Source organism: Pyrgilauda ruficollis, unplaced genomic scaffold, assembly GCF_017590135.1.
Source record: "Pyrgilauda ruficollis isolate IOZ18807 unplaced genomic scaffold, ASM1759013v1 scaffold39, whole genome shotgun sequence".
Taxonomy (NCBI): domain Eukaryota; kingdom Metazoa; phylum Chordata; class Aves; order Passeriformes; family Passeridae; genus Pyrgilauda; species Pyrgilauda ruficollis.
This window is the reverse complement of record NW_024525378.1, coordinates 1,797,972-1,820,324: the sequence shown is the minus strand read 5'-3', so window position 1 is coordinate 1,820,324 and position 22,353 is coordinate 1,797,972. Positions and strand designations below refer to the sequence as shown.

At 36.1% G+C, this 22,353-nt stretch overlaps 1 protein-coding gene across 1 annotated transcript in view; it reads left to right on the top strand.

Annotated features, from left to right (window-relative positions):
- Nucleotides 1-22,353, top strand: part of GABBR2 (gamma-aminobutyric acid type B receptor subunit 2) — a 454,172-nt gene that overhangs the window by 215,627 nt on the left and 216,192 nt on the right. The window contains exons 6-8 of the mRNA XM_041476645.1: nt 2,521-2,586; nt 7,905-8,096; nt 9,229-9,465. Coding sequence (XP_041332579.1) covers nt 2,521-2,586; nt 7,905-8,096; nt 9,229-9,465 — 495 coding nt within the window. The remainder of the gene's footprint in view (nt 1-2,520; nt 2,587-7,904; nt 8,097-9,228; nt 9,466-22,353) is intronic.

Here is a 22,353-nt window from a genome sequence, read left to right as displayed (position 1 = left end):
CACCATCTGGCAAACAGTCTAAACATTGGTCTTTTTATGTAAGTGCAGTTTTGGGAGTTGCCTTCCCCCTGGGATGTTTTTAATCATCTTGTAGATCACCTGCCTAGTTCCATGAATTAAAACCTCTTCTGCCAAATATGTTTTAGCTCCATGCAAGCAATTTACAGCTCTCTGAAAAAGAGGCTTGACACTTGCAGAGATCTAGTGGGTGATTTCTTTGATCCCTATGAGGAAGTTCCACTGTGTTAACTTGCATCATTCTGCATGGGTTTCAGTAAAGGACGAGTATATCCTTGCAAGGAAATCATGCTTGTTTATAGTCAGTTAACAATATGAATGAAGGGGTAAAAAAGTTTTGCCCAGCAGGCATCTGATGTATCACTCTGTAATGTGGACTTTGACCCACGAGCACTGACATGACCCCAGCTCTGATACACTTGGGTGCAGATTTCATTGTCCATGCAGATAAAACCTCTGCAAGGACTTGAGCTATGTGCAGCTGCATGAATTTGAAGCTTCAGTGTCTCTTATGTGAGATGGAGCCAGCAGACCCAAGCCTGGCATCCAATGGATCTAGGCTTATTTGCAATCTTGAATGCAATTCTTCAAGAACAAATCTGGGGAAAATGTGGAATGGAATGCAGAAAGTGGAGTTCAGGAGGAAGAGGCTGGCTGAGGAGTGTGTCATTGCACAGAGGAAGGATCCTGTGCATGAAAGAGGGAGAGCTGCTGTACAGACTTTCCTAAATTAGCTCCTAAATTACGTGTGTTCTGACACACAATTCTTTGGTTACATGATTGCATACTAAATTATGTTATAACCAGGTGGAAGCAATGTCTTAAGGTGTGAAACCACACACCACAGGCACTATGACTTCAGTCTGGATGTTGTCATACATCCAGTGGGCAGCATTGCTGTGTGTGTGCTCTGGGATTATTATTGATGAAGCCACACAGTTTACATATTGTGTTTGTTTGTTTATTCTTTTAATTGGTTCTCATCATGTTATGAAATAGAAAGGAATTTCTTCAATTTTAAGTTTAATTATTAGGTGCTGTGCCATTTATTTTTAATCAAACTCTGCTACTCTTTTATTCAAATATTAAGTCTGCGTTTTTATCTTCAGAGCAGTCAAGTGACTCAGAGCTGAGGTTCCAAGAATAACTAAATTATTTTTAAAATGTGACAAAAAAGAAATAGTAGATGAGGTGAGGGAGTTTTTTTGTGCATAATTCCTAAATCTATTTATTGGCTTTACAAAAATGGTAATACTATTGATGTAATTTGTGTAATTTGTTTGTTTAGTTTCATGTAACCTTGTTAGATTTTGTTTATAAAGAATCTAATCCACTTGAAAAAGATTTACATTACTTTATCAGTCTGTGGCTAAATATAAAAATGAAGAGAAGCAGGCTTGCTGAAAATGCACAGGTTCAGAATGAGCAAAGCACATTACATTATTTCTGATTTAAACCATGCTAAGAGTGATACTGTTTTCATGCATTTAATTACAGAGGCATTCTAATATCTTACTGCACTGTCCATCATAATATTTTCTGCTAAACAAGAAATAAACAGTGAAATTATCTGAGCTAAAAGTCTTTGACAAATTGATTTAATTAAAACTTAAATGTTTTTTGCCATTGAAAATTGTACCGAAACATGTGTTTGTTTTTTCCTTGGAGAGTGAAAGAGTTATTAGTAATTTTAAACAGGTCTTATATAAAAGAAATGAAAAAAATTATTTGCTCAAGCTTTTGCAGAGAACTCTGCCTTTGTGTGAAAGAAAAGGTAGTGTGAAGCCATAAAAGTGTGTTTTATGGATATTAGAAATAATTTTTCATGTTAGGAAGAGGTTAGTCCTGTTCGTAGAGAAATATTTTCCTGCATAAGCTCCTGAATTTAGGAAGACTCTCTTAATATGTTTCTAAGTATGAAAGTAAAATTGTCTTTGGTCTTCAGTCATAGGTTCTTAAACTGTGATTTTTTTTTAGTGTTTGGAGGTGGAAGGGAGTAGAGAGGGAGTTGACAATATGTTGTAGTGACTGTAGAGAAGATGTTGTGTGAGTAAAACCTTTAAAAATTACTAAAGCAGGTGTAATATCAGGGCATTTAATCTCACAAATCTAATTTCTTAATTTTACTGTTTTATTTCATGCAGACAATGATAAGTTTATGTTTTCAACTGGTTCTAATATGCAAAATTGCAGTAGAAATACTGCAAAGAAACAAACGAATATTTGATATTTTAGTGTTATTGAATACTAATATTTGACTGTAGTATCAGTTTTACTCTCATTACTACTATAGACTAATAATCTTCTGCACCTCAGCTTTTTTTTTTCTTCTGCGGTACTTCAGGTTCTTGAACTTATAGAAGATGAAACAGTTCTGTGTTAATTCTGTCTGCAGCTGTAATCTGTGCTAACTCCCTGCATGATCTGAATGGCCAATTAAAGTTACCACTTTCTGGAAGCTGCGACTGTGTTTAACTGCCCCTTATTTTATTCCATCTGCAGGGCAATGACGTTCGGATAATCCTTGGCCAGTTTAATGAGGAAATGGCTGTGAAAGTTTTCTGCTGTGTAAGTAAATACATTTAATTGCACATCAGAATAAAGAATGTGCTGCGTTTGATAAAAAAGTAACTTGAGCATAAACATTTCTTCATGGAGTTCAGCTCTGTGAAGGTTTATATCCTAAATAGAGGTTACACATCTGTAGTTCCATTTCTCTTTCAATAAAATGCTTTGTCTTCAGTGAAATTTAGGCATAGACTGCGTGGTTAGCTTCTTATCACTTTCCTGTAGTGGAATTAACTGCTAAATCAAACTTGAGCATTGCTCTTCACATCAGATCCAGGGAAATACTTGCATATGTAGCAGCAGATAGAGCTAGAGCTGCAAGATTTCAGTCTTGTCCAAGGGCTGTGTTCTGGTGATAATATCTGTATGTATGGGCTTGGTGTGTTTTGCTTTTAAAGAATAAGAAATTCAAGCCAGTTCCTATACATTCTAACTCTGCAACACTAATAATTTCTACTACTAAAAATGTTGCTAATTGTACAGTTGTCATTCCCATCTGATTGCTGTACATTTTACATGTATTACATGAAAGCAAATATTAGTTGGTAAAAAATAAAATTTTTTTAACCATAACAGTAAGACTAGCAAACATAAAATTCCCTATCCTCACAATTTATTTTGTGAATGTGCTGCAAACTTATCCACTGTTATTGCCTGTAAAAGTAGCAGGATTAAACTGTGGATCTATACTTGTACCAGACTGAAAACAAATACGAAAGAGAAAGATTTTAGTGGCCTAAGTATTGAGTTCTTAGTCTAAATAGTTTGATTAGTTAGAACATAGTAAATATAATGGAAAAGCAATAAAGACAGCATCTAAATTTCCAAGGGTGTTTTTTAGTGTTCACTTAGTGAGGCAGTTACCTATCCTTGGAAAGAAAGGAAAGGCAGAAGTTTAAAATCTGAGTGCTACATGTGTCCCAGCAGCTGTCCCAGTTGGTGGCAAAATTTGGAAAGGAGAGTGTAGAATATATTTGGAAGGAACAAAATCTGTTTTCATCCAAAAGGAAATGGAAAGCATTATTTTATTTTTTCATTCTTCAAATCTCTTATAGGTCTTTATATATAGATCTTTTTGTACTGCTACTTAAATTGGATTGATAGAGATAATCTTCTGTTTTTTCATTCCTGGAAGAAAGAATGGTACTTCTGCAGCCCAGAACCTCCTCGGATCTCTTGGGATTGGGCTGCATTTCCCCAGCAGAGGGGTCCTGGTCAGAATTATCTTCCAATCCAACATTAGCAAGAGATTGGCCTCATTTCTAGTTGCCCTTAATTTCTAGTTGCATTTCTCTAGAATTCTCTTTCAAATCCATGTTCATGTGAGGCCACTGAAGAAATCTCAGAATTCCTTAGAGGGGCAGGCTGTCCTTTAGTCTGCATTGCTGACATCTGAAGGGTTCCAGGGAGAGGCTGTCTCTGTCACAGGAGTGCCAGCCACAGGTTTCTGTGGCTAGGGTTTGGTGTGAACGTGGGAAACGTGCATAACTCTGAGAGGTTCAAAGCATGATGGCTGCTTCTAAAGTACATTAGTGTCAAAAATAATAAGGTGGATTTTTCTGGAGCTTGGAGAAATCTGAAAGATCATGTATTTAGGCTTGTTTAAATGTATTTATTTGAGAGTTTCAGCAGGAGACAATGCAGGAGAGGGCAGTTCAAAGTAGGTCATTTATATATTAATGCACTACAATATGTCAGAAGGCTTGTTATTAGTCACAAAATATATTATTGACTCATGCACTCCTACAGATACATGTCTAAGAGGACAATAAATATGTCAAGTTTTTAAGCTCCTCTTTTTCAGGTGTGTCTTCAGACAGATTTCACTTGTGATTCCTTGTTATATTCTGCAGGGTTACTGATGTCAGTCAGAAAAAGGCTTTGAGTTTGTTAAAGGAAGTTGCTTTTTCACTAATGCAAGATTTATTTTTTCCCTGATTGTGATTATATCCTAAATATTATTTGGTAATGACTTACGTAGGTGGTAAAATCTTTAAAGTTTGCCTTACTTTTCTGCCTGTATTCAATAGTCATATTCTGTAAGGCTTCCCCAGGACATCCATAGGAGTTTATATAAAATGATAGAACCATTTTGGTTGTAAAGACCTTTAAGATTATCAAGTCCAGCCATTAACCCAGCACTGCCAGGTCTACCACTAAGTAATGTCCCTAAGTGCCTCATCTGCACATCTTTTGAATGCCTCCTATGATGGTGACTCAACTTCTTCCCTGGTCCCTGATAATCTTTTCAGTGAAGAAGTCTTAATATCCAATCTAAATTGCAAATTCAGATAATTTCCTCTTTTCCTATTCCTTGTTATTTGGAAGAAGAGACCAACACTCACACCCACAAAAAAAATTGGACTAAAAGATAGTATAATGCAGTAGCAAACTTTAAAAACAGGACAGGACTGGTTCAAGCCAAAGTGAATGCTGGCAGGCATTTCCTACAAGGATTTAAATAAGTTTAGCTGTTCATTTATCACCAGTGTCAAAAACAGTGAGCAATTTTAGTTCTGTGGGAAATCTTAGCTTTATAATTAATTTTCACCTCTGTGGGGTGAATGTGATGTTTTCTTGGAATAGAAATTAGGGCCTTTTTGGTCAAAACTTAATACTTCAACAATCACCAAATTGCCAATAATTGTTTGCTACACATAAGAAATATCTATCGCATGAATCTCTTTGTTGTAAACAAGCATTTATTTATGGATTCAAACAAGAATAAAATGCTTTAAAATAAAAAAATAAAAATTCAGTTTCACAAGGGCAAAAATTGTCCATGACAGTTTCCTGGCTCCTTGACAGCAACTCAGGGCTTTGCATTCTACATAGGGCATGGGAGAAAGATTAAGGAAAATGTATGACTACTTTATGCTGTTCTGGTGGTACAAAGTATGTGCAAACCTTCTTCAGCTTGCTCTTGTCTGCCAAAAAATCTTCCCCTTAGAACTGAAACATGTAAATATTGGTCTGTGTGCACTCAAACAGTTGAATAAAACTCCATGTGTTTCAAGTACTTTTATCATTTAAGCATCAAAATCATCTCCATTTAGCAGAATCAACAGGGAGAAAATGGTGGCAAAAAAGCATTATTTTGCAATAAGTCTTCTGGGACCCAAACATTGAATACTGTCAGCTGTGCTGTCACTAGAAAAATGACTGCATGGTCATGATGCTCAGCCTCAGTGGATCTGATTTTCTTCCCACTTTTGCCTTCCCCAGACTACCCTTCAATCCCTGTCATTCCACTGTATCTCAAAGGAAGAGCTGACAGCTCTTAAAGTGTTTGTTTTGCCTTTTGTTAAACCAGATTGTTGCAGAAGTGTGGAAGTGTACCCAGTCTTTCAGGCAATCATGTTGGGAATGGTCCCTTGTTTCCAGGATGAAATTTCTGGCTATTTTGAAACTTTCAATTTTCAGCTGATTTTCCAGGGCGTTCTCAGATTATGCAGGAAACAGTACAAGTGCTTATGCAAACAAAATTTCCAGCAGCTCTAATTCCAGAATAGTTCACAGCCAATACTTTCTGGCAATACACAATTTGATACTTTAATCTCTTTAATAGAGCAGGGGAAGCTATGTAAGACCGTCCTTCTCTAAAAGCACTATTCCGAGTCAGTTTGCATCCTCATGATTAAAAAACTGTGAGATAAAAAACACTGAGTGACTGAAAGGTCTTGAATGACCTAACTGTATAATGCAAACTCTTTTAGAAGGAAGTACTGCAGGATGGAATTGCCATTTTCCTCTCAAGTGGCCCTGGAATACAGTGTCTCCATAGCTGTGCAGGAGGGCAGGAGGACAGAAGCAGATATGTTTCTGGAAGGGCAGAATTAACAAGCAAGAGAAAGACAAACTGTTTATATGGATTGTGGAATAATATATGAGATGCAAGACACCAGGTTTCAGACTGGACTTTCAAGCAGCAATGTATACAAAGGCACGAAATTTGATTTTGTCTGAACAAAAGCTTCTGCAACCAGGAGCCAAATAAATCTGCTTTGTGCACAATACTGTTATGAACTGAGCTGGCACCATTATAATAGACTTCACAGATTTAAAGCCCATTTTCAATTTGGGTATTAACATATTTAGGAGGTTTTCCTATTTCATATCTTCTGTTATTGATCTTTACTTCTCTGATAGGCTTTTTGTATGATCTTTGGGATACTTTTCAAAAGTATTTCAGAATTACTAATGTGTCCTGTTTTCATTCTTATGATTTCCTTCTTCTGTAATACTTTTTGTGAAAATGAAGGAGTTTTCCTATTAAGAGCTCTAAGCTTGCACCACATATTTCTAAAAATTGGAATTTTTATCTTAGGCCTTCTATCTCAAGTATTGCCTATATTATGAGCCAAAGAAGCATGAAACCTGCAGTTTTGAAATGGAGTCTGACTGAAATGTCAAAAGAAAAATATCTAGTTGCAAGACAGTGAGAAACATCTGAGATAAAATTTGCTAATTTTATCCTAGAACACTCTTCCCAATCAAAGAGAATATTTGAGAATACATCAGCTTTTAGGTACAACAGCATATGTGCCTGACTAAGAAAGTATTTCTGTTTCCTGTTATATATATCTGCTAAGTATTGAGAGGAGATAACTAAAATCTCAGTATCTTGGATTACAGTGGGTTGTATTCAGTATTCCAACAATATAGAATTTCATATGAAGAAATTAAAATTGACATTTAAAATGACAAAAATATTTTTTTTTTTATTTCTTGCTGAGAAAAAAAAAATCATTAATATTTTGCTTTATCAATTCACTATTCACTCATGCTCCTCAGGAGGAACTGCTAACTTAATGTTACTGTGGTCTGCTTTTTAGCACTCACCTAATTCATATTTTCCACGTGTGATTCAATGGTGCCTATAATCCAAGTTTTCTTGTTAACCTAGTCCTTAAGGGTGATAATTACTTAGTTTAAATGTGGTAGCATGGTAGTTCTATCGCTCAGGTAATAGTTGTGTTGTAAAGAACTTTCTGTGGAAAGCTGTGCCTTCTGTTTGTGTTCCTCTTTAACTCCCTCAGTTCTAGAATACAATTTCATTTTTCTGCTTTTTAAGAAATGATCCATTGAAAGAAAAACAGGGTTTAGTAAATTCTCATGTCCTGAATTCTAAAGTCAGGAGTCTTCCAAAAAAGTCTTCATTATTAGCAAGTAATTATTCTAAACTGCTTAAAATACTTCTGTATGCCAATTATCATAATTTCATTAATAATTTTAAAACGTTAACGAAAAGCAATTAGTTTTATGTTCAATGCCTCTATTACAATGTCCATTATCTTTTCTGTTTTTCTTATTTGCAGGCTTATGATGAAGAAATGTATGGCAGCAAATATCAGTGGATTATTCCAGGGTGGTATGAAAATCTTTGGTGGGAAGCCTGGATTAATTCCTCACAGTGTCTCATCAAAAATCTTCTTGCAGCCATGGAGGGTTATATTGGAGTGGATTTTGAGCCTCTCAGCTCAAAAACAAATAAGACTATATCAGGAAGGGTTAGTATTTCTCTTCCATGTATTTTATTGTACCATCAGTTCCTCACTGCTGGGTTGGCACAGTAGAGCACCAAGGAGGGAGATGAAGCTAAAGGGTTCTTCTACCAAGTGACCTGGAAGTAATCACAGTTAGTTTCACTACTTAATCACTAGTTAGTTTCACTAGTTTGCAATTTTAAAATATTTCAAAATCAAATCTAATTCTCTGCAGGGTAAGAAAGCAGTGAAGTCCCTTGCTTCAAATCTGCCCTCTTCCTCCAGTATGAACATTGTAGTTAAATGTACATTAAAGTTTGAATTACAGTCTTTAGTATCATGTGCTGTGTCACTTCAAGTTAAATAGTTAAACACAGAAACAGAAAACTCTCATATTTAAACTGTTCTGCAAATGGCAATTTGAATGGTGATTTGTGTCTCTCAGAACCAGGGAGCAGGAGGTGAGGCTTGTTTTAAATATAAAAATATATGGTTTTTCCATAAAGCACACAAAATTTTATCACAGAACAAATCCATACAAACCAATGAATAAACATGCCTGATTTTGCTGCTTTTCATCTTTTTGCCCCATCTGCCTTTCATTCCTTGCTGAGTGAGCATCAAAGACAACTTTAGTGAAGGATAGCTCATCATATGACAGCACACCATGCAGAACATAGTGAACTTGTAAAATATAGACAAATATCCACTCAAAATTTCATATTGAGCAAACGGTTGCTCAAGTAAAGGTTATTTGATTTGTGTTATCCTGTAAAGTGTAATCAGATCACTAATTTGCAGGAATAGAGACTTATTCCCTGTTCTAGTATTAGGGCTCACCATTGTAAAGTTTTGGTTGAACTGGAGCCTTTTGTACAAAAGTAAAATAAAGCAAGTTGTCATTTATACAGTAAATAAGCAGTACAACTGCTTTCAGTATCTCTGTCTCCTAGTTCTGCTTCCCAATCTCACCAGCAGTTTTTAAATCAGGCAATACATGTTTCTGGAATTTTATTTTCTTTCATAATTTTTATCTTGGAGGCCTTTTCTGTATTAGTTATGCACATCTCTAAATTGGAGGCTGCAGTTTGAGGTGTTGGTTTAGATTCAGCTGTGTAAAGTGCTGAGGTAAAACTGAATTTTATCTCCTCTGCAGACTCCACAGCAGTATGAAAAGGAATACAATGCTAGACGTGGTGATGGGCAATCCAGCAAATTTCACGGTTATGCCTATGATGGAATATGGGTGATTGCCAGCACCCTACAGCGGGCAATGAAACACCTGAATTCCACCAACAAGCACCAAAAAATTGAAGATTTTAACTACTCAAATCAAAAACTCGGCAACATTTTTCTGAATGCTATGAATGAAACCAGGTTCTTTGGAGTAACGGTAAGTCCTCATCAGATAACTGTGGGGTGCAGGAGGCTTGTGTCAGTAATTGAAACAAGTACTAAATGTTAAGAAATACTGAAAAAGAAAAAGAAAACAGAGTTGTTTATTTCTTCTATCTTCAGAGCTTCCAGTTCCATTTTATATTAAAAATTAATGCCTCAACAGTCTTGCTCATTACCTATGTTCAGATGCTAAGGGATGACACTGTACAATTCCTCAGTTATCAGACTTTTAAGCATGAATGTCATCTGAATTAACAATCAGAGTGGTCTCAAGGGAACCACAAGTTTTGCAAGCTGCAGTGACCTTTTAAGTAAATGTTTTAGCAGTTAAGGAGTAATTGGAATGTGATCTGAAAATACATATTTCTCTCCATCATTTAGGGTTGATAATAGGCTAGAGTGCACTGTCTCTGTCTCCAGTGCTGTACATCCTAGATGTTCTTGCAACATGCTTCAGTTATGATTTAAATTTATTTATAATTTGTATTTTTTCACAGTTCAGTGCAAAGCATGCTCGCATTGCCTTAAGAATTGTTCATATGCAGTAGTATCATCCTTCTGGTTTCAATTGTACAATTGCAAACCCTTAGGTTTTTTTTTTTTTTTTTTTGTTTGTTTGTTTGTTTTTGTTTGTTTGTTTTAGAATTTGTTTACATTTCTTCTGCTTTTCTGCTTTTTAGCAGAGTAAAACAGGCAATAAGAGTGTGATCTTAAAACTTCTTAATTGCTTAATTGTATCTGAGGCAACATCAGTCGGAAATTAGTGGTGCATATGTGTTCAGGAGTCTGCAGAGCTCACCAAGAGAGATGAACAGACTCCATTTCAGGGAAAATGGTCTTTGGAGTTTCCAGCAGCTGCAGCAAGGAACCTACTGGAACATGCTTTGTTGAGCAGTATGCTTGGTCTGCAATTTGGCTAGATAAGGAAAACAGTGTTTGAAGAAAAGTGTGTTGTTTCAGTGGTGCACAGAGGGCCACCTCCTTGCAGCAAGAGCATGGAGAAGGTTGGAGGGAGCTGGTAAAATCCTGTCTCCATGTTAAAACAAACTGTCTTGGATATCAATTAACATCTAAACACGTTGAAGTAGCAGAACTAAGGTTGTCATACATGCCAGAAACTGCTTCAAGGAGGAAATGCCTGCACAAATACATCAACAAGGTGTAAAGGCTCAACCTTTTGGTGTCCTTGTTAATTGCTGAAAAAGCTTTCTGTGATGTGGTACACACAATTGAAACTAATTCAGAATTTCTAAGTAAAAACCAACATATAGCAAGAAAATACCTGTATCTAGTTGCTTGCACAAGATGAATTTTACTTTCATTTTAGACTGAATTAGACTGAACGTTTAGGCAAAAGAATTTGTTATTCTATTGTATCCACATTCGGACTGGATCTTTGATGAAGCTTTCAGACAGTAGCAGCTATGAACCAGACTCTGCAGGGACTCAGTTGTATTTGTCCTGCATTATTCCATGTACAATATCTATCAATGGGCTTGAAATTGAATATTGCTGTGTAGTTCCTTTTTGGTTTGTTTTTGTTTTTCTTATCCTTTTTGCCTTCTGTTTAGTTTTGCAGCCAGTTATGGTGAAATTGATAGATTTCATTAGCATTGCTTAATTATCCTTCACCGCTTCCTCTCCAACAACAAAATAAAACCCCAACAAAATCAAACGCAAAAAATATAAGATTGAAAGAAAGCTCTTTTTTACTAATTTCAGAGACACCAGCAAAATCTCACAAGCATCCCTTTAGGGAGGAAATGAATCAAAGCTTCAACAGCCACATTCAGCTATGTTTACTTACTTTATTGTCTCATGTATAATGGTTTTCAGAGAAATTACTGCATGATTATTCACTGTATTTAGTACCTGTCTGAGGTGCTTTGTAAAATATTTCTCTTTATCATCGGTCAACCAAATCATAATGACAATGCAAAGCCCAAATCTGGTAATTGCAAGGATCATGCTTCCTGTACCTGTAATTCACAACAACATTTTATTGAGAGAGATATGGAAAGAAGAAAGTCTATAGCAACTACATTTCCTTAGGGCATAATTACAACACACAATGCTCAAGCTTTTCCAGACAGCATGGAGAAAAAAGAGATTTAGAAGGATATTAATTATTTTGCATTGTAGTGTTCAGAAAGTTGAAGCTGAAGGAGCAGATTGATTTTTACCAGAAATGTTTTTAAAATTTTTATTCTTCAGTCTAATAAATGGTGTCATTTGTGACCTAATTTAAAAATTTCACTGGAATTTGAGTTTCAAGTCTTGGAGTGCTAAATCTAATTTATTTTTTTTTTCCAGAATATGTATTTTAATATAAAGTTTTTACAAAAAAATAAAGTTTTTTATTTTAAAAAATTTATTCTAAACAGGAAAAGGACATTCTTTTATTCAAGATTATCTATGCCAAATATAAAGTGAATTTTGGAAAAAAAAGAAGAACCAAAAGGGGGGACTAAATCTTATCAATATTCAAAGACTCTTCCAATAATAAACTATGTTGTTATTTGTTAGATTAGAAAAGATAAACAAGAAGCTGTAGACAAGAATCTAAAACTGGAAAATCTGCTAAGAAGCTTTCTCTATGCTTTCTGTGCATATAATATCAGAAACACTGTCATGTCATAAATAATAAATCCCTTTACCCCGTTTTCTTTTTCTTTGAAATTATCTATAGAAGACAACTGTATTGAGTGGGAAGGGGGTTGTGGAATTTTTTAAATAATTCGGGAAAAACTTGGGATGAAGTGTGCTGGTTCCTAATTATATGACATATAATTCTTTCAACTTTCTCTTCTTTTTAATTTTTTAAATTTTTAAACATTTTCTAGGAGACATCATTTAGAAAACAGATAAGCTATTGCCCAGAGACTTGACATGACAAATCCTATTTTTGTGCATCAGAACTCAGTACAAAATGTTATTTATTCTAATTGTGATGTCAGAAATCTATTGGAAGCGAAATTATGGATACTCCTTAAATATTCCTGAGGGTTCTGCTCTCTTTCTGGATTTTTTTTTTCTTAGCAAATTGATTCCTTCTGTTATTTTGCCTTCATACTTATCAGACTTATAATCATGTTGATTACCATATAAATTTCTTGTGTATTCTGAATACAGAGCAGGAAAATATAAATTTGGTGTTTTATGAGGAAAGTGTAATACAGCTATCTGCTACACTTTTAGAAAGATAAACCTGATACTGTTTTACAGGTGGAAAAGGATTTTGTGATGAGAAATGCAAAACAAAAGACTGCAGGGATATTCCTACAGTTTTGTTAAACTGAATGTCCTAATTCTGGAGGACATTCAGATTCAATGGTGTTGGCCATTTTCCAATTGAATAAGGCATTTTGTGGTTAGAATGACACCTCTGCAATGACCAGGACAAGAGTGCTTTTGATTTGGGACTAGCTTGGCTTTCATGGTGTGCATTTTTCTAATTTCTTTTGTTATCAGAGCACTTGATTGGTTATAAATAAGAGAGTTGCTGAAATAAAAAACAACAACAACAAAGAATTTGAACTTATTTTTTTCCACTTAGTCCAGATAGAGACATTTGTAGAAACTGAATGCAACACTACCTATCCTTGTGATTTATAAAGTGCCAGGTCCTGTTTCCTTGCTAAATATATTCCTCTTCTCAAATAGTACACATTCTTTCAGATAACTTGAGTGTCAGAAAAGTTGGAAGAAAATAAGTGTTTACACAGGGGTTTTTTTGACACAGTTTAGATGTTTGAGGAATTCCTTGATGTAATTGGTAGAGGCTCTGGAAATAATTTAGATTTGCAGGATCAACTGCGGTCTCTGCTGAACTCTTACTGCTTTGAATCAGTACAGAGTGATAAAGTGATGGGAAAAAATATATGTCTGGGAGATGTATATTTCTACATTTCAATTTTATAGCATTTTTCAGAATTCTACCTATAACATGTTCATCATGTGTGTGTGAAAGCTGAGGAGAATTTTCCATTTTTTTTAGGAGAAAAATCAGAATTTTTCTCCTAAAGCAAGATTGTTTGTCTAAGGCATAATTAAAAAAAAAGAAAAAAAAAAAAGTCAAACTTTATTTTGTGCAATGCTACCATAATATAGCTCGGAGGCTTAATAATAATTATTGAAGAATTAGTCTCAGGATACCAAATCATATTTAGTGTGTACCAAATCAAAATTCATCTAGAGAATAGAGGGATTTTGGTTTTAGTAATTTTTTACCTTTGTTATTCTCTTTGTAGAGACTATGGATGACTACACAGTAACTTACAGCAATATTTAAAGAATTTCTTCTAATATCTATTCTAAATCTGTCCTCCTTCTGTTGGAATCCATTTACCCTTATCCCATCACTACATCCCCTTGTAAATAGTCACTCTGCAGTTTTCTTGTTGATTCCTTTAGGCACTAGAAGGCTGCCATATTAAATACTACATTTGTTCTCAGGATATTAGAAGTTTGTTTTGGTTCCATGGGGGAGCCAAGTATTGGGAAAAATGCAGTGCATGTCAGGTTTTTTTTTTTCATTTCTTTTTAATTCAAAACATGACACTATTTTTAAAAAATGTTTTCATGTACTTTTTTATTTGCTTCATCTTTGTCACTGATGTGAAGTCATGAATGTTACCATTCTCACTGATTTATGCCTGAACTGTTGCTGCGGGGTGTTCTGCTTCTTGCATTTATTGCTATTATCTGTTATTGTAAATCAAGCTTCAAAATTGTTAATTTATTTCTCATCCTTATGACCTTCTATTATTTCTGTGTAATGGAAAAAGAATTGCAGTGGAGGAGTGAGAAAATTAAATACAGTGTTGTCTTTTCCTTTTATGTCAGCCAGAGACTAGCACAGTGGGATAAAATTCCATCACAGTAGTTGCTGCACAATTGAAACCACAGCCATGAAATAGCTTTCAAGTCTGTCCCTGGCATCCTGCATTTGAATAGATCTAGTCATATCTTATAACTGGAAAAATGGTTATTTATATGAAGTTTGCTTTGTATTTTGATGCTGATTATTTCTGAAGATTTTTCTTAGCAGCTTGCCTCCAATTTCCAGGCTTCAGAAGCCACTGTGCTGTACAGGAATCTCAGAAATACAGGATGTGTTAGCAACAGAATAGGAAGAGGAGAAAGTATTTACTTCATGTCATCCTGGAAAAAAAAACCATACCCAAGATGCTTAAATTAAAAAATGTGTCAGTCTTTGGCAGGGAATCAGATAAAATTAGCATGGACTTCAGCAGGATTAACTTATCCTTAATATGGGAGTCTAACAAACATTTCTGTTAGTAGCATTGATCAGTATGGCTAATTTTGCATGAATGGTTCTGAATTAAGCCTCAAGAGCTATTTATACTGCAGTTAAATTTTCTTTGTTGGCATGACTGAGGTAGGGTGAACAGTAAAAGTATTGGGGGGAGGGCAGAAATTTCAATTAAAAAATTTCTTGTTAACACAGAATAGAGCTTAAAAAAACATTTAATTTTATAAAAGGGGCGGGGAGTAGAGGTTTAGTGTGCAGTGGGATACTTGACACTATAGAGACATCTTTTACTGAGAAATGCTTTTGAATGTTCAATCAAATTCGACTTAATTTTGAGCATTTGAAAATTTCTTGCTGGACATTAACAATAATTGGCTGATTTGAGGAGTACAAAAAGCTAGCAAAACACATGGTCAGGAAAATCTGTAAATGTATGCACACACACACACACATGCTCACAACCCCACTGGCTCTTGGCGAGTCTCAGGTTTTTTCTAGACCTGACCCCTTGAGTGTGAACTGTTCTGAATTTAATGCCTTGCTTTGTCTTGTCATTTTTCAGAACTTGATTCCTCTTAGGGCATTTCTTGTGTAGCACAAAAAAGAAAAGCACTTGGGGTCTGGCTGTGTGCAAGACCCCCTACAGAGCTTTCTGGTTTTCTTGAACCTTGAATCTCCATTTACCTGAGAAGAGATAAATATGGTGAATCTCTTACTGCATTACTCCCTCCTGACTTCCAGTAAATTATCCAACTCCCATGAGCAAGTAAGATCAGTACAGTGGGTTGGTGAACTAATTTGCTCTCTATGTGGCCAGTTCATTTAGGAGACTCCTCAAAATAGAGAGCTGCTAAACTAAGCCATCAGCATGTTTGCATAAGGTCATAAACAATGTTTGCTCATTAGGAAAATTCATTGCAAATGTTTTCATCTGCCAACAGTGTAAAACTGCATACAAAAGGAAATACTAACTTTTAGAAATGAGATCTGAAATTAACTGTGACATTTCAAAGATTAGCCCTCAAGCTAATCAGCAGTTGACGATTTAATAGTTGTAGTAGGTGTCAAATAAAAAAGGCTTTTGTCTGAAGTTGTAGAACACTTACTGCAGCATCTGTCATTTTAATAGCTGGATATTTGATGAAAATAAATGAACAACATACATTTATAGAAAAGCTAGTGAAACATTCTCTGGTTGATATCTCTTAGCTTCCTCTGCTTTGTATTTAATTTTGTCTGTATCTAGACCGTGTTTAACATAATATTTAATATGCCCTAGAAGTGGCTTTGTTGCAGCTTTTTGTATAAAGAGTGGAAGTCCCTATAAATAATAAAGAAATAAAGTTCAAGGGAAGCTTATTGCACAGTCTGAGTGGTGGCGCAGATTTGTACTTCACAGGGTAGTTCTCTTCAAGCTTCTAAAGAAAGCAAGTGCATTTCGTAGTACCACAAGCTTGGACTTTTTTCTGAAGTGTGATTTGCTTTTTAGCTGCATGTTTCTAATCAACCTTTTGTTTATATGTTGGGATTGGCTTGTTTTGTTTTGTTTTGTTTTGTTTTGTTTTTCTTGTCTGTATTCCTTGAATTTGAAGGATGAAAAGACTAAAGAGAAAAGTTAAATTTATGAAAGCTGAGTCCTGCTCCAGATCAGTAGTTAAGATGGGAGAGGGTATCAATGATTTTAAAGCAACTTTTCAAGACAGTTTTTTTCCTTTGCCAGTTGGGTTTGTCTGAAATTTTTACAGAGGGCTCTTTGAAAATAGCAAGATACTGAAAGAGTGGCCAGTGTGTATGTGTTGGACAGGCAACATGGAACTACAGGTTCTGGTGTCTGTTGAATAAGCAGGACATTGTTTTTCCTGATGATTAGATAGCCTTTTGTCTTCTGCTTACTCAGAAGTACTGGTAGGTAGATTCCTTTGCCACCTCTTCAACATCTATCAGAAGAAGATGGGAAAATGTTATGTACCTTCTATCACTGCATTAATGATAGAAGCTCTGTGTCCTGCTTCAAGAAGGTGGGGTTTTTTTATATGAGACAGGAAGTGTTGTGTGTCTACTGAAAAAGGGTGATAAGATAAAATTCTACAGACACTTATGGAGAAATGTCCTGCTTGCAACAAGTGTACCATCAAAATGTCATCACCTAAAATTATAGAAAATCTGGAGTAGCTCCATCCACCTGTACTGTGACTTCAAACCAAGTCAGTATCTTGTGATCAGTGGCAGATGACACATCAGTGTGGATCTCTGGTGATGATCCCAGATCAGCAAGAAAATATCAGCACCTCTCTTCATCATGTACAAGTCCATAAAAACAGTTCAGGGTTTGCAGTATATGCTGTAAGAACTGCTTTGACAGAGTCTCCCCTGCAATAATTATCCAAAATGAAAATGTGGTGAAAGGCATGTGGTGTTGACAATGTTGCAAATTTCTAAATTTCTGTTTGGAACTTCTCCATTTCTGTCGCTGATTGGCAGGTGCAACACCCCTAGGAAGGACTGAAACATTGCTGTAAAGGGAGATGCAGAAGGAAAGTGGAGTGTGATGGAGAAGGGAAAGTCTAAAGTGCTTTAGCTGCACTGGGACCTGTTGCAGCTCTTGGTAGCTGTTGTAGCACATAGTGTGTCAGTCAGTACAGCAGCCTAGCAAACAACTGTCTTGAGAGCTGTGATTTCATAGCGCAGGTTAAAATTATTTCAAGCCCCTTTCAAGTAATGTCTGTAAAGGAGGACTGCTCCTTCCCCAAGAGTGCAATAACTTGAGTGCAGAGGGAACAGATGAAGTATCAGCAGGGTCTGCTTTCTGGGCGGAGAGGCTCTGGAGAGGAATTATATCCATAGCTATGTCCCCAGCCTGCACACATGCTTTTTTAAGTACAATGATTCTGGAAAGGAAGACTGCAGGAGAATGTGTACTTAGGAGAATATAATGGGAAGGAAAAAGATTTCCTGGAAGGCTCTTTTCTGATTTGCATCACTGAACAGTTCTGAGTTTCCAGTCTCTAGTGTCTCTTGTTCTAGTTCTGATTTGTTTATTAGTGCTTGGAGTTTAATGAACATCTTCTTACCTGACTATGTGTTTCCTGAAATTGATTTTACTGTCTTTGTTGAATAGCAGATCAGCAACAGATTATGCCAATTACACAGAAATATATCCAGATAAGTCTGGTGTGCATGGACCATGGTGTTTAGTAGCTGGTCCATATAAGTATGTGCTAGATGGAGCTTAATGGTCTTGAAGAGCCAACAAGGGCATTTCATAGTGTTCGGGTTTGAAAGAAAAACCATGAGAGACTCCAAGTCAGAAATACAATTTATTAGGAAAAGGGGAAAAAATACCAAAATACATGCAATAATATAAAAGAAAACACCACTGACAGAGTCAGAATACATCCTGACACCCTGCTATTTAAGGTGGTGGTAGCAGTCCAGATGAAAAAAAAGAAAACACCACTGACAGAGTCAGAATACATCCTGACACCCTGCTATGGTGGTGGTAGCAGTCCAGATGAAAAATTCTTGTTGCAGTGGTGATCCTGTAGAAAAGATCAGGTAGCTCTCATCCTCTGGAAACCAGTGGGTAAGGGCAGCTTGTTCTGTCCCACACCCCAGATTATATCCAGGTGGGGATGCTTAGCTCCTCCCCACTGGGCAGAGCATCTCACAATGGGCTGATATCCTTCTGAGTCATGCAGTAGGTCCTTGATTACCTGTTAAACAGAAATGGTTCATGGAGGGAATTATCTCTGAGTCATGCAGCAAGGCATTGATGGGCCCATTAATAGGACATAAGGAAAAAACAATGCCCCTCCTGGTTTCAACAGCTCTTGAGGATGGGAATAGAATACATCTTAATATTGTAACCTGGACAATGCTTACCTGGCAGATGGTGTGTGACTCATACAGGTGCGGGCTGGTACAGGCACAGCTGAGCCATTCTGCCAGGTGCGTGTTTGCATATGATGCAGTGAAGCTTAGGCAAAAAAAAAAAAAAAAAAAAAAAAAACCAAAAAAACAAAAAAAAAACTTAAAAAAAAATTATGAATTGTGGGCATTCCAGAGCAACAGAGTTTTTCAGTGGTATAGTTATTCCTGCATTTGATGTCCCTAAGAGAAGGAAAAAAAATGTATGGCAAATTTAGGGATTCTACCATTTCTGTCTGTCTCCATCTGAAATTACAGGCAAAGACACCTTATATGGATATTTCCAAGCCCTTAGGTGCCCAGTGGTTTGGGGATGAAAACCACCAAACAGTACCTTGAAGTGCATCCTATTCTCTCAGTGGGCACAGCAGTCAGAACAGCAAGATTAGGTATCCTGCATCAGCCTCAGTCTGTAAGCTCTTTCCTTAAGGCTACATCTGATTTATATCCCTTTCCTCCTAGAAGAGAGCACTAGAAAATTACCTGGTTTAGCTTAATATTTGGGATGTGAATGCTCTTCTGTCGTGATTCTAGAGTTAAAAAACACTATTATTTTGGAGTTAACATATTTTAGAAACAGTATAAAACTGAATTCCTGAGTGCTTGAGGGAATTGCAGTTCTTCTTTTATTTTCCATGGGAACAGATGTTACCCCTGCTGCCTTGGTATTGTTCCAGCTCTGGTAATTCTGTTCTGTGTACCTAAAACTCTTACTGAGGTTTCAGATGGATGAGGAAGTTATTATTTACTAGCTTTTCACCAGGACTCCTCTGGGAAAATAAATGCCATAAAGATGCAAAATTTTGGTATTACTGTTCTCCCTTCTCTAAGTAGACTTTCATTTTATTATTATTTTACTGTAAAGGCAAAATATAATAAGATTTTGTTGTTTGATCCTCTTCTTGTTTCAATCAGGGACAAATCTCTTTTAGCTTCATCGTGAGCAGGAGACAGTTCTTACCTAGCAAAATGCTCTAATAAACAATTTGAAAATATAACTCAAAACCTTCATCTAAAATCCTTTTTGCTCACAGAAAATGTAGGAGAAACTTTTGAGATGCTGTCTGGAATTAGTTGAGGTATTTAAGAGTGCTGATCAGGTGTATTGCTGTAAGTTAGTAATGAATCATTAGGCTCAAGAGCTTGTTCAAGCGCATTTGGAGAATGTGTCGAGTGTACTGTATGGAATTACACGACTCAGATGTCAAATAACTGTGAGTGATTAAAATAATGGGGTGGAGTTTAGCAATTTAAAAATAATGTCTAGTGATGACTATAAGAGCCTGCGACTTTAAGTGCAGATCGTGTTAATCAAAGAAATGCTGAATGTTTCGGTGATCAGTTGTGCTCATTGTACATATTTTTTTGGATCAACAGTGTAATTCTTTACTGGGTATCAGATGGCTGGGAAAATGAAACATGGAAAAAAGATAAATGAGAAACCTTGAAGCATACAAATCATATTCTGAAGGCTGAAGCAATAGGAAGAATATTCATAAGGCAGTTTGTTGAAATCTCAAGAATGTGTTTTCTACTGTTTTTTGAAGAGTTTTCATCATACTACTCTAAAATCTTCTCAACATCTGTTTTTCTTGAGCGTTTAGAGAATGAGTAAAGCTCATAAATGATAAATACAAATGTATTCTAAATGTGCTTAGATCTGAAAGCAGGTTCATTTAGTAAATAAATTCTGAAGTATAAAATTATTTCTAACCTGCTTATATTTATCCTTTACAGCACTGCTTTGGATACTGTAAGAAAATAAATAAAATACATATATTTTCTATGGCAGTTTTTGTACCCCATTTACAAATATCTATTGATTTAGGTTAATTGTACTTCTCTCCATTGTTGAATAGTTGCTTGGCAAACTTTAATTTATGTTCTGCTTTCATCTAGGTTACCCCATCATTGGGCAACTTTAAAAAGCTTTTTTGTCTTCAGTGATAGTGACCCACTTGATGTTACAAGAATTAGAATTTAGCACAATGGCAATTTTTGTGTGCACCTAAAAGCAAAATTTTCCCTTGGGGAATATTTTGCAATGTGACATTTTTACTTTATGGTCAGTAAAAAACTCTTAATTTTTAAAACTGTATTTATTATAATTCTCTGTTCACTCTGGAGCACTTCTGAGTTTTTATCTTCACAAATTAACATATTCTCCACTGTTGTTAATCTTTGCCTTTGCTGCCTACAGCAGCTCTAGGCAAAAATATTTCTTAACTTGAATATAGAATTCTGCTGAGTGTGAATCCACCTGCAGCAGTGTTAAGAGTGGTGTTATTAGCTGACTTAGCCTGGAAATGCTCTGAGGTTGTCAGGTCTGATGTTCAGTGGATTATATTTTCATACATCACTGCTCGTCTTTTCTGGCAGTCATGATTTCCGTGAACTAGTTTTCTTCCTTGGAGAGGTGCTCCAGTTGCAAATAGGATTCTTGGAGCCTGCAAGCGTTTTAGTGAAACACAGGAAAGTTAAAGTATTATAATGGCATTAATTGCAGATAAATGCGCAGTACATTTTCAAATAGTTTTCTAGTATTTTGGGAGTCAGCTTTTAGAACTTCTCTATTTGCTGCTTTCTGCTCTTCTCCCCGCCATCTTCTCATAGGTTGGTTTCTCATTTGCTGCTGCTGATGAGGATGAGTTTGGCATTTTCTAGCCTCTGCTAGAGCCACATAAAGATAGTTATTTTTTAGGATTTCATAAAACAAAAGACATCTTGCACTTCAGTAGAGTATATGGCATGGTAGGATTTCCCTGTTGAGGTTCTTAACATAAACATTTGGAAGGTAATGGAGCAGAAAGTGCAGCAGGGCCTTTGATGGAGCCTCTTCAGTATAGGACAACATGCTCCTCTTGGGCTGCATCCCAGCTTCAGTTGTCCCATGACAAAGCAGGCTGAGACCAAATGCAGCACTTGGAAAACTAAAGTAGGCTGCCTTTTGTTGTTTTTCTTTCCCCCCCAACCACCTCCTTTGAACAACTTGTAGGTAGCTCTATTTTACACATTTTAGAAAAATAATCCTAGGATTCTGATTTCTGCATTATCACCCACTTTATATGTGGTTCACAATGACAGCTGAAGTTGTTTGCATATGAACCCAAAGCACTGGACAGGAAGCTGACTCTTCTCTCATTTCTTATGAACAGTTTTAATCAAGCCTGGGACCTGTTGTGCTTCTTCTGGACTTGTTGAATCTTTCTTTGTTACCGTAATTTTTCCAGTTTCGTAATTCATACTGACCTCAAATGCACCAAAACTTATAACCATGCCTCCTACTAACCTGTCAGATACCAGATTATTCTTTTAGAACATGGTCTATAAAGAAGTTCACACATCACTTGGCTGTTGTTACTTTTAACAGCATCTATATTTTTATATATCAGCCTCCAACATCTAGCCAAAGCTTCATTAAACCTTATTGGCTCTCCTAAAAATTCTTCCTGCCCTTCATCCAAGAACTTCTTGAACTGCTTTGACATTAAATCTTCTGTATGTGGCTTAAGACAAGGAGAGCTGCAGCTCTCTCACTTAGGTGTCATCAAACCTTTTTGGCTGAGTGACCCTTCATCCTGAGCATAACCTGCAGAGTCTCTGTGCAATGCCACTTATTTAGTATCTGTAGGTGTTATAGCAGGTAATTAGATGAAAACAACCCAACCCTAACCAAAATGA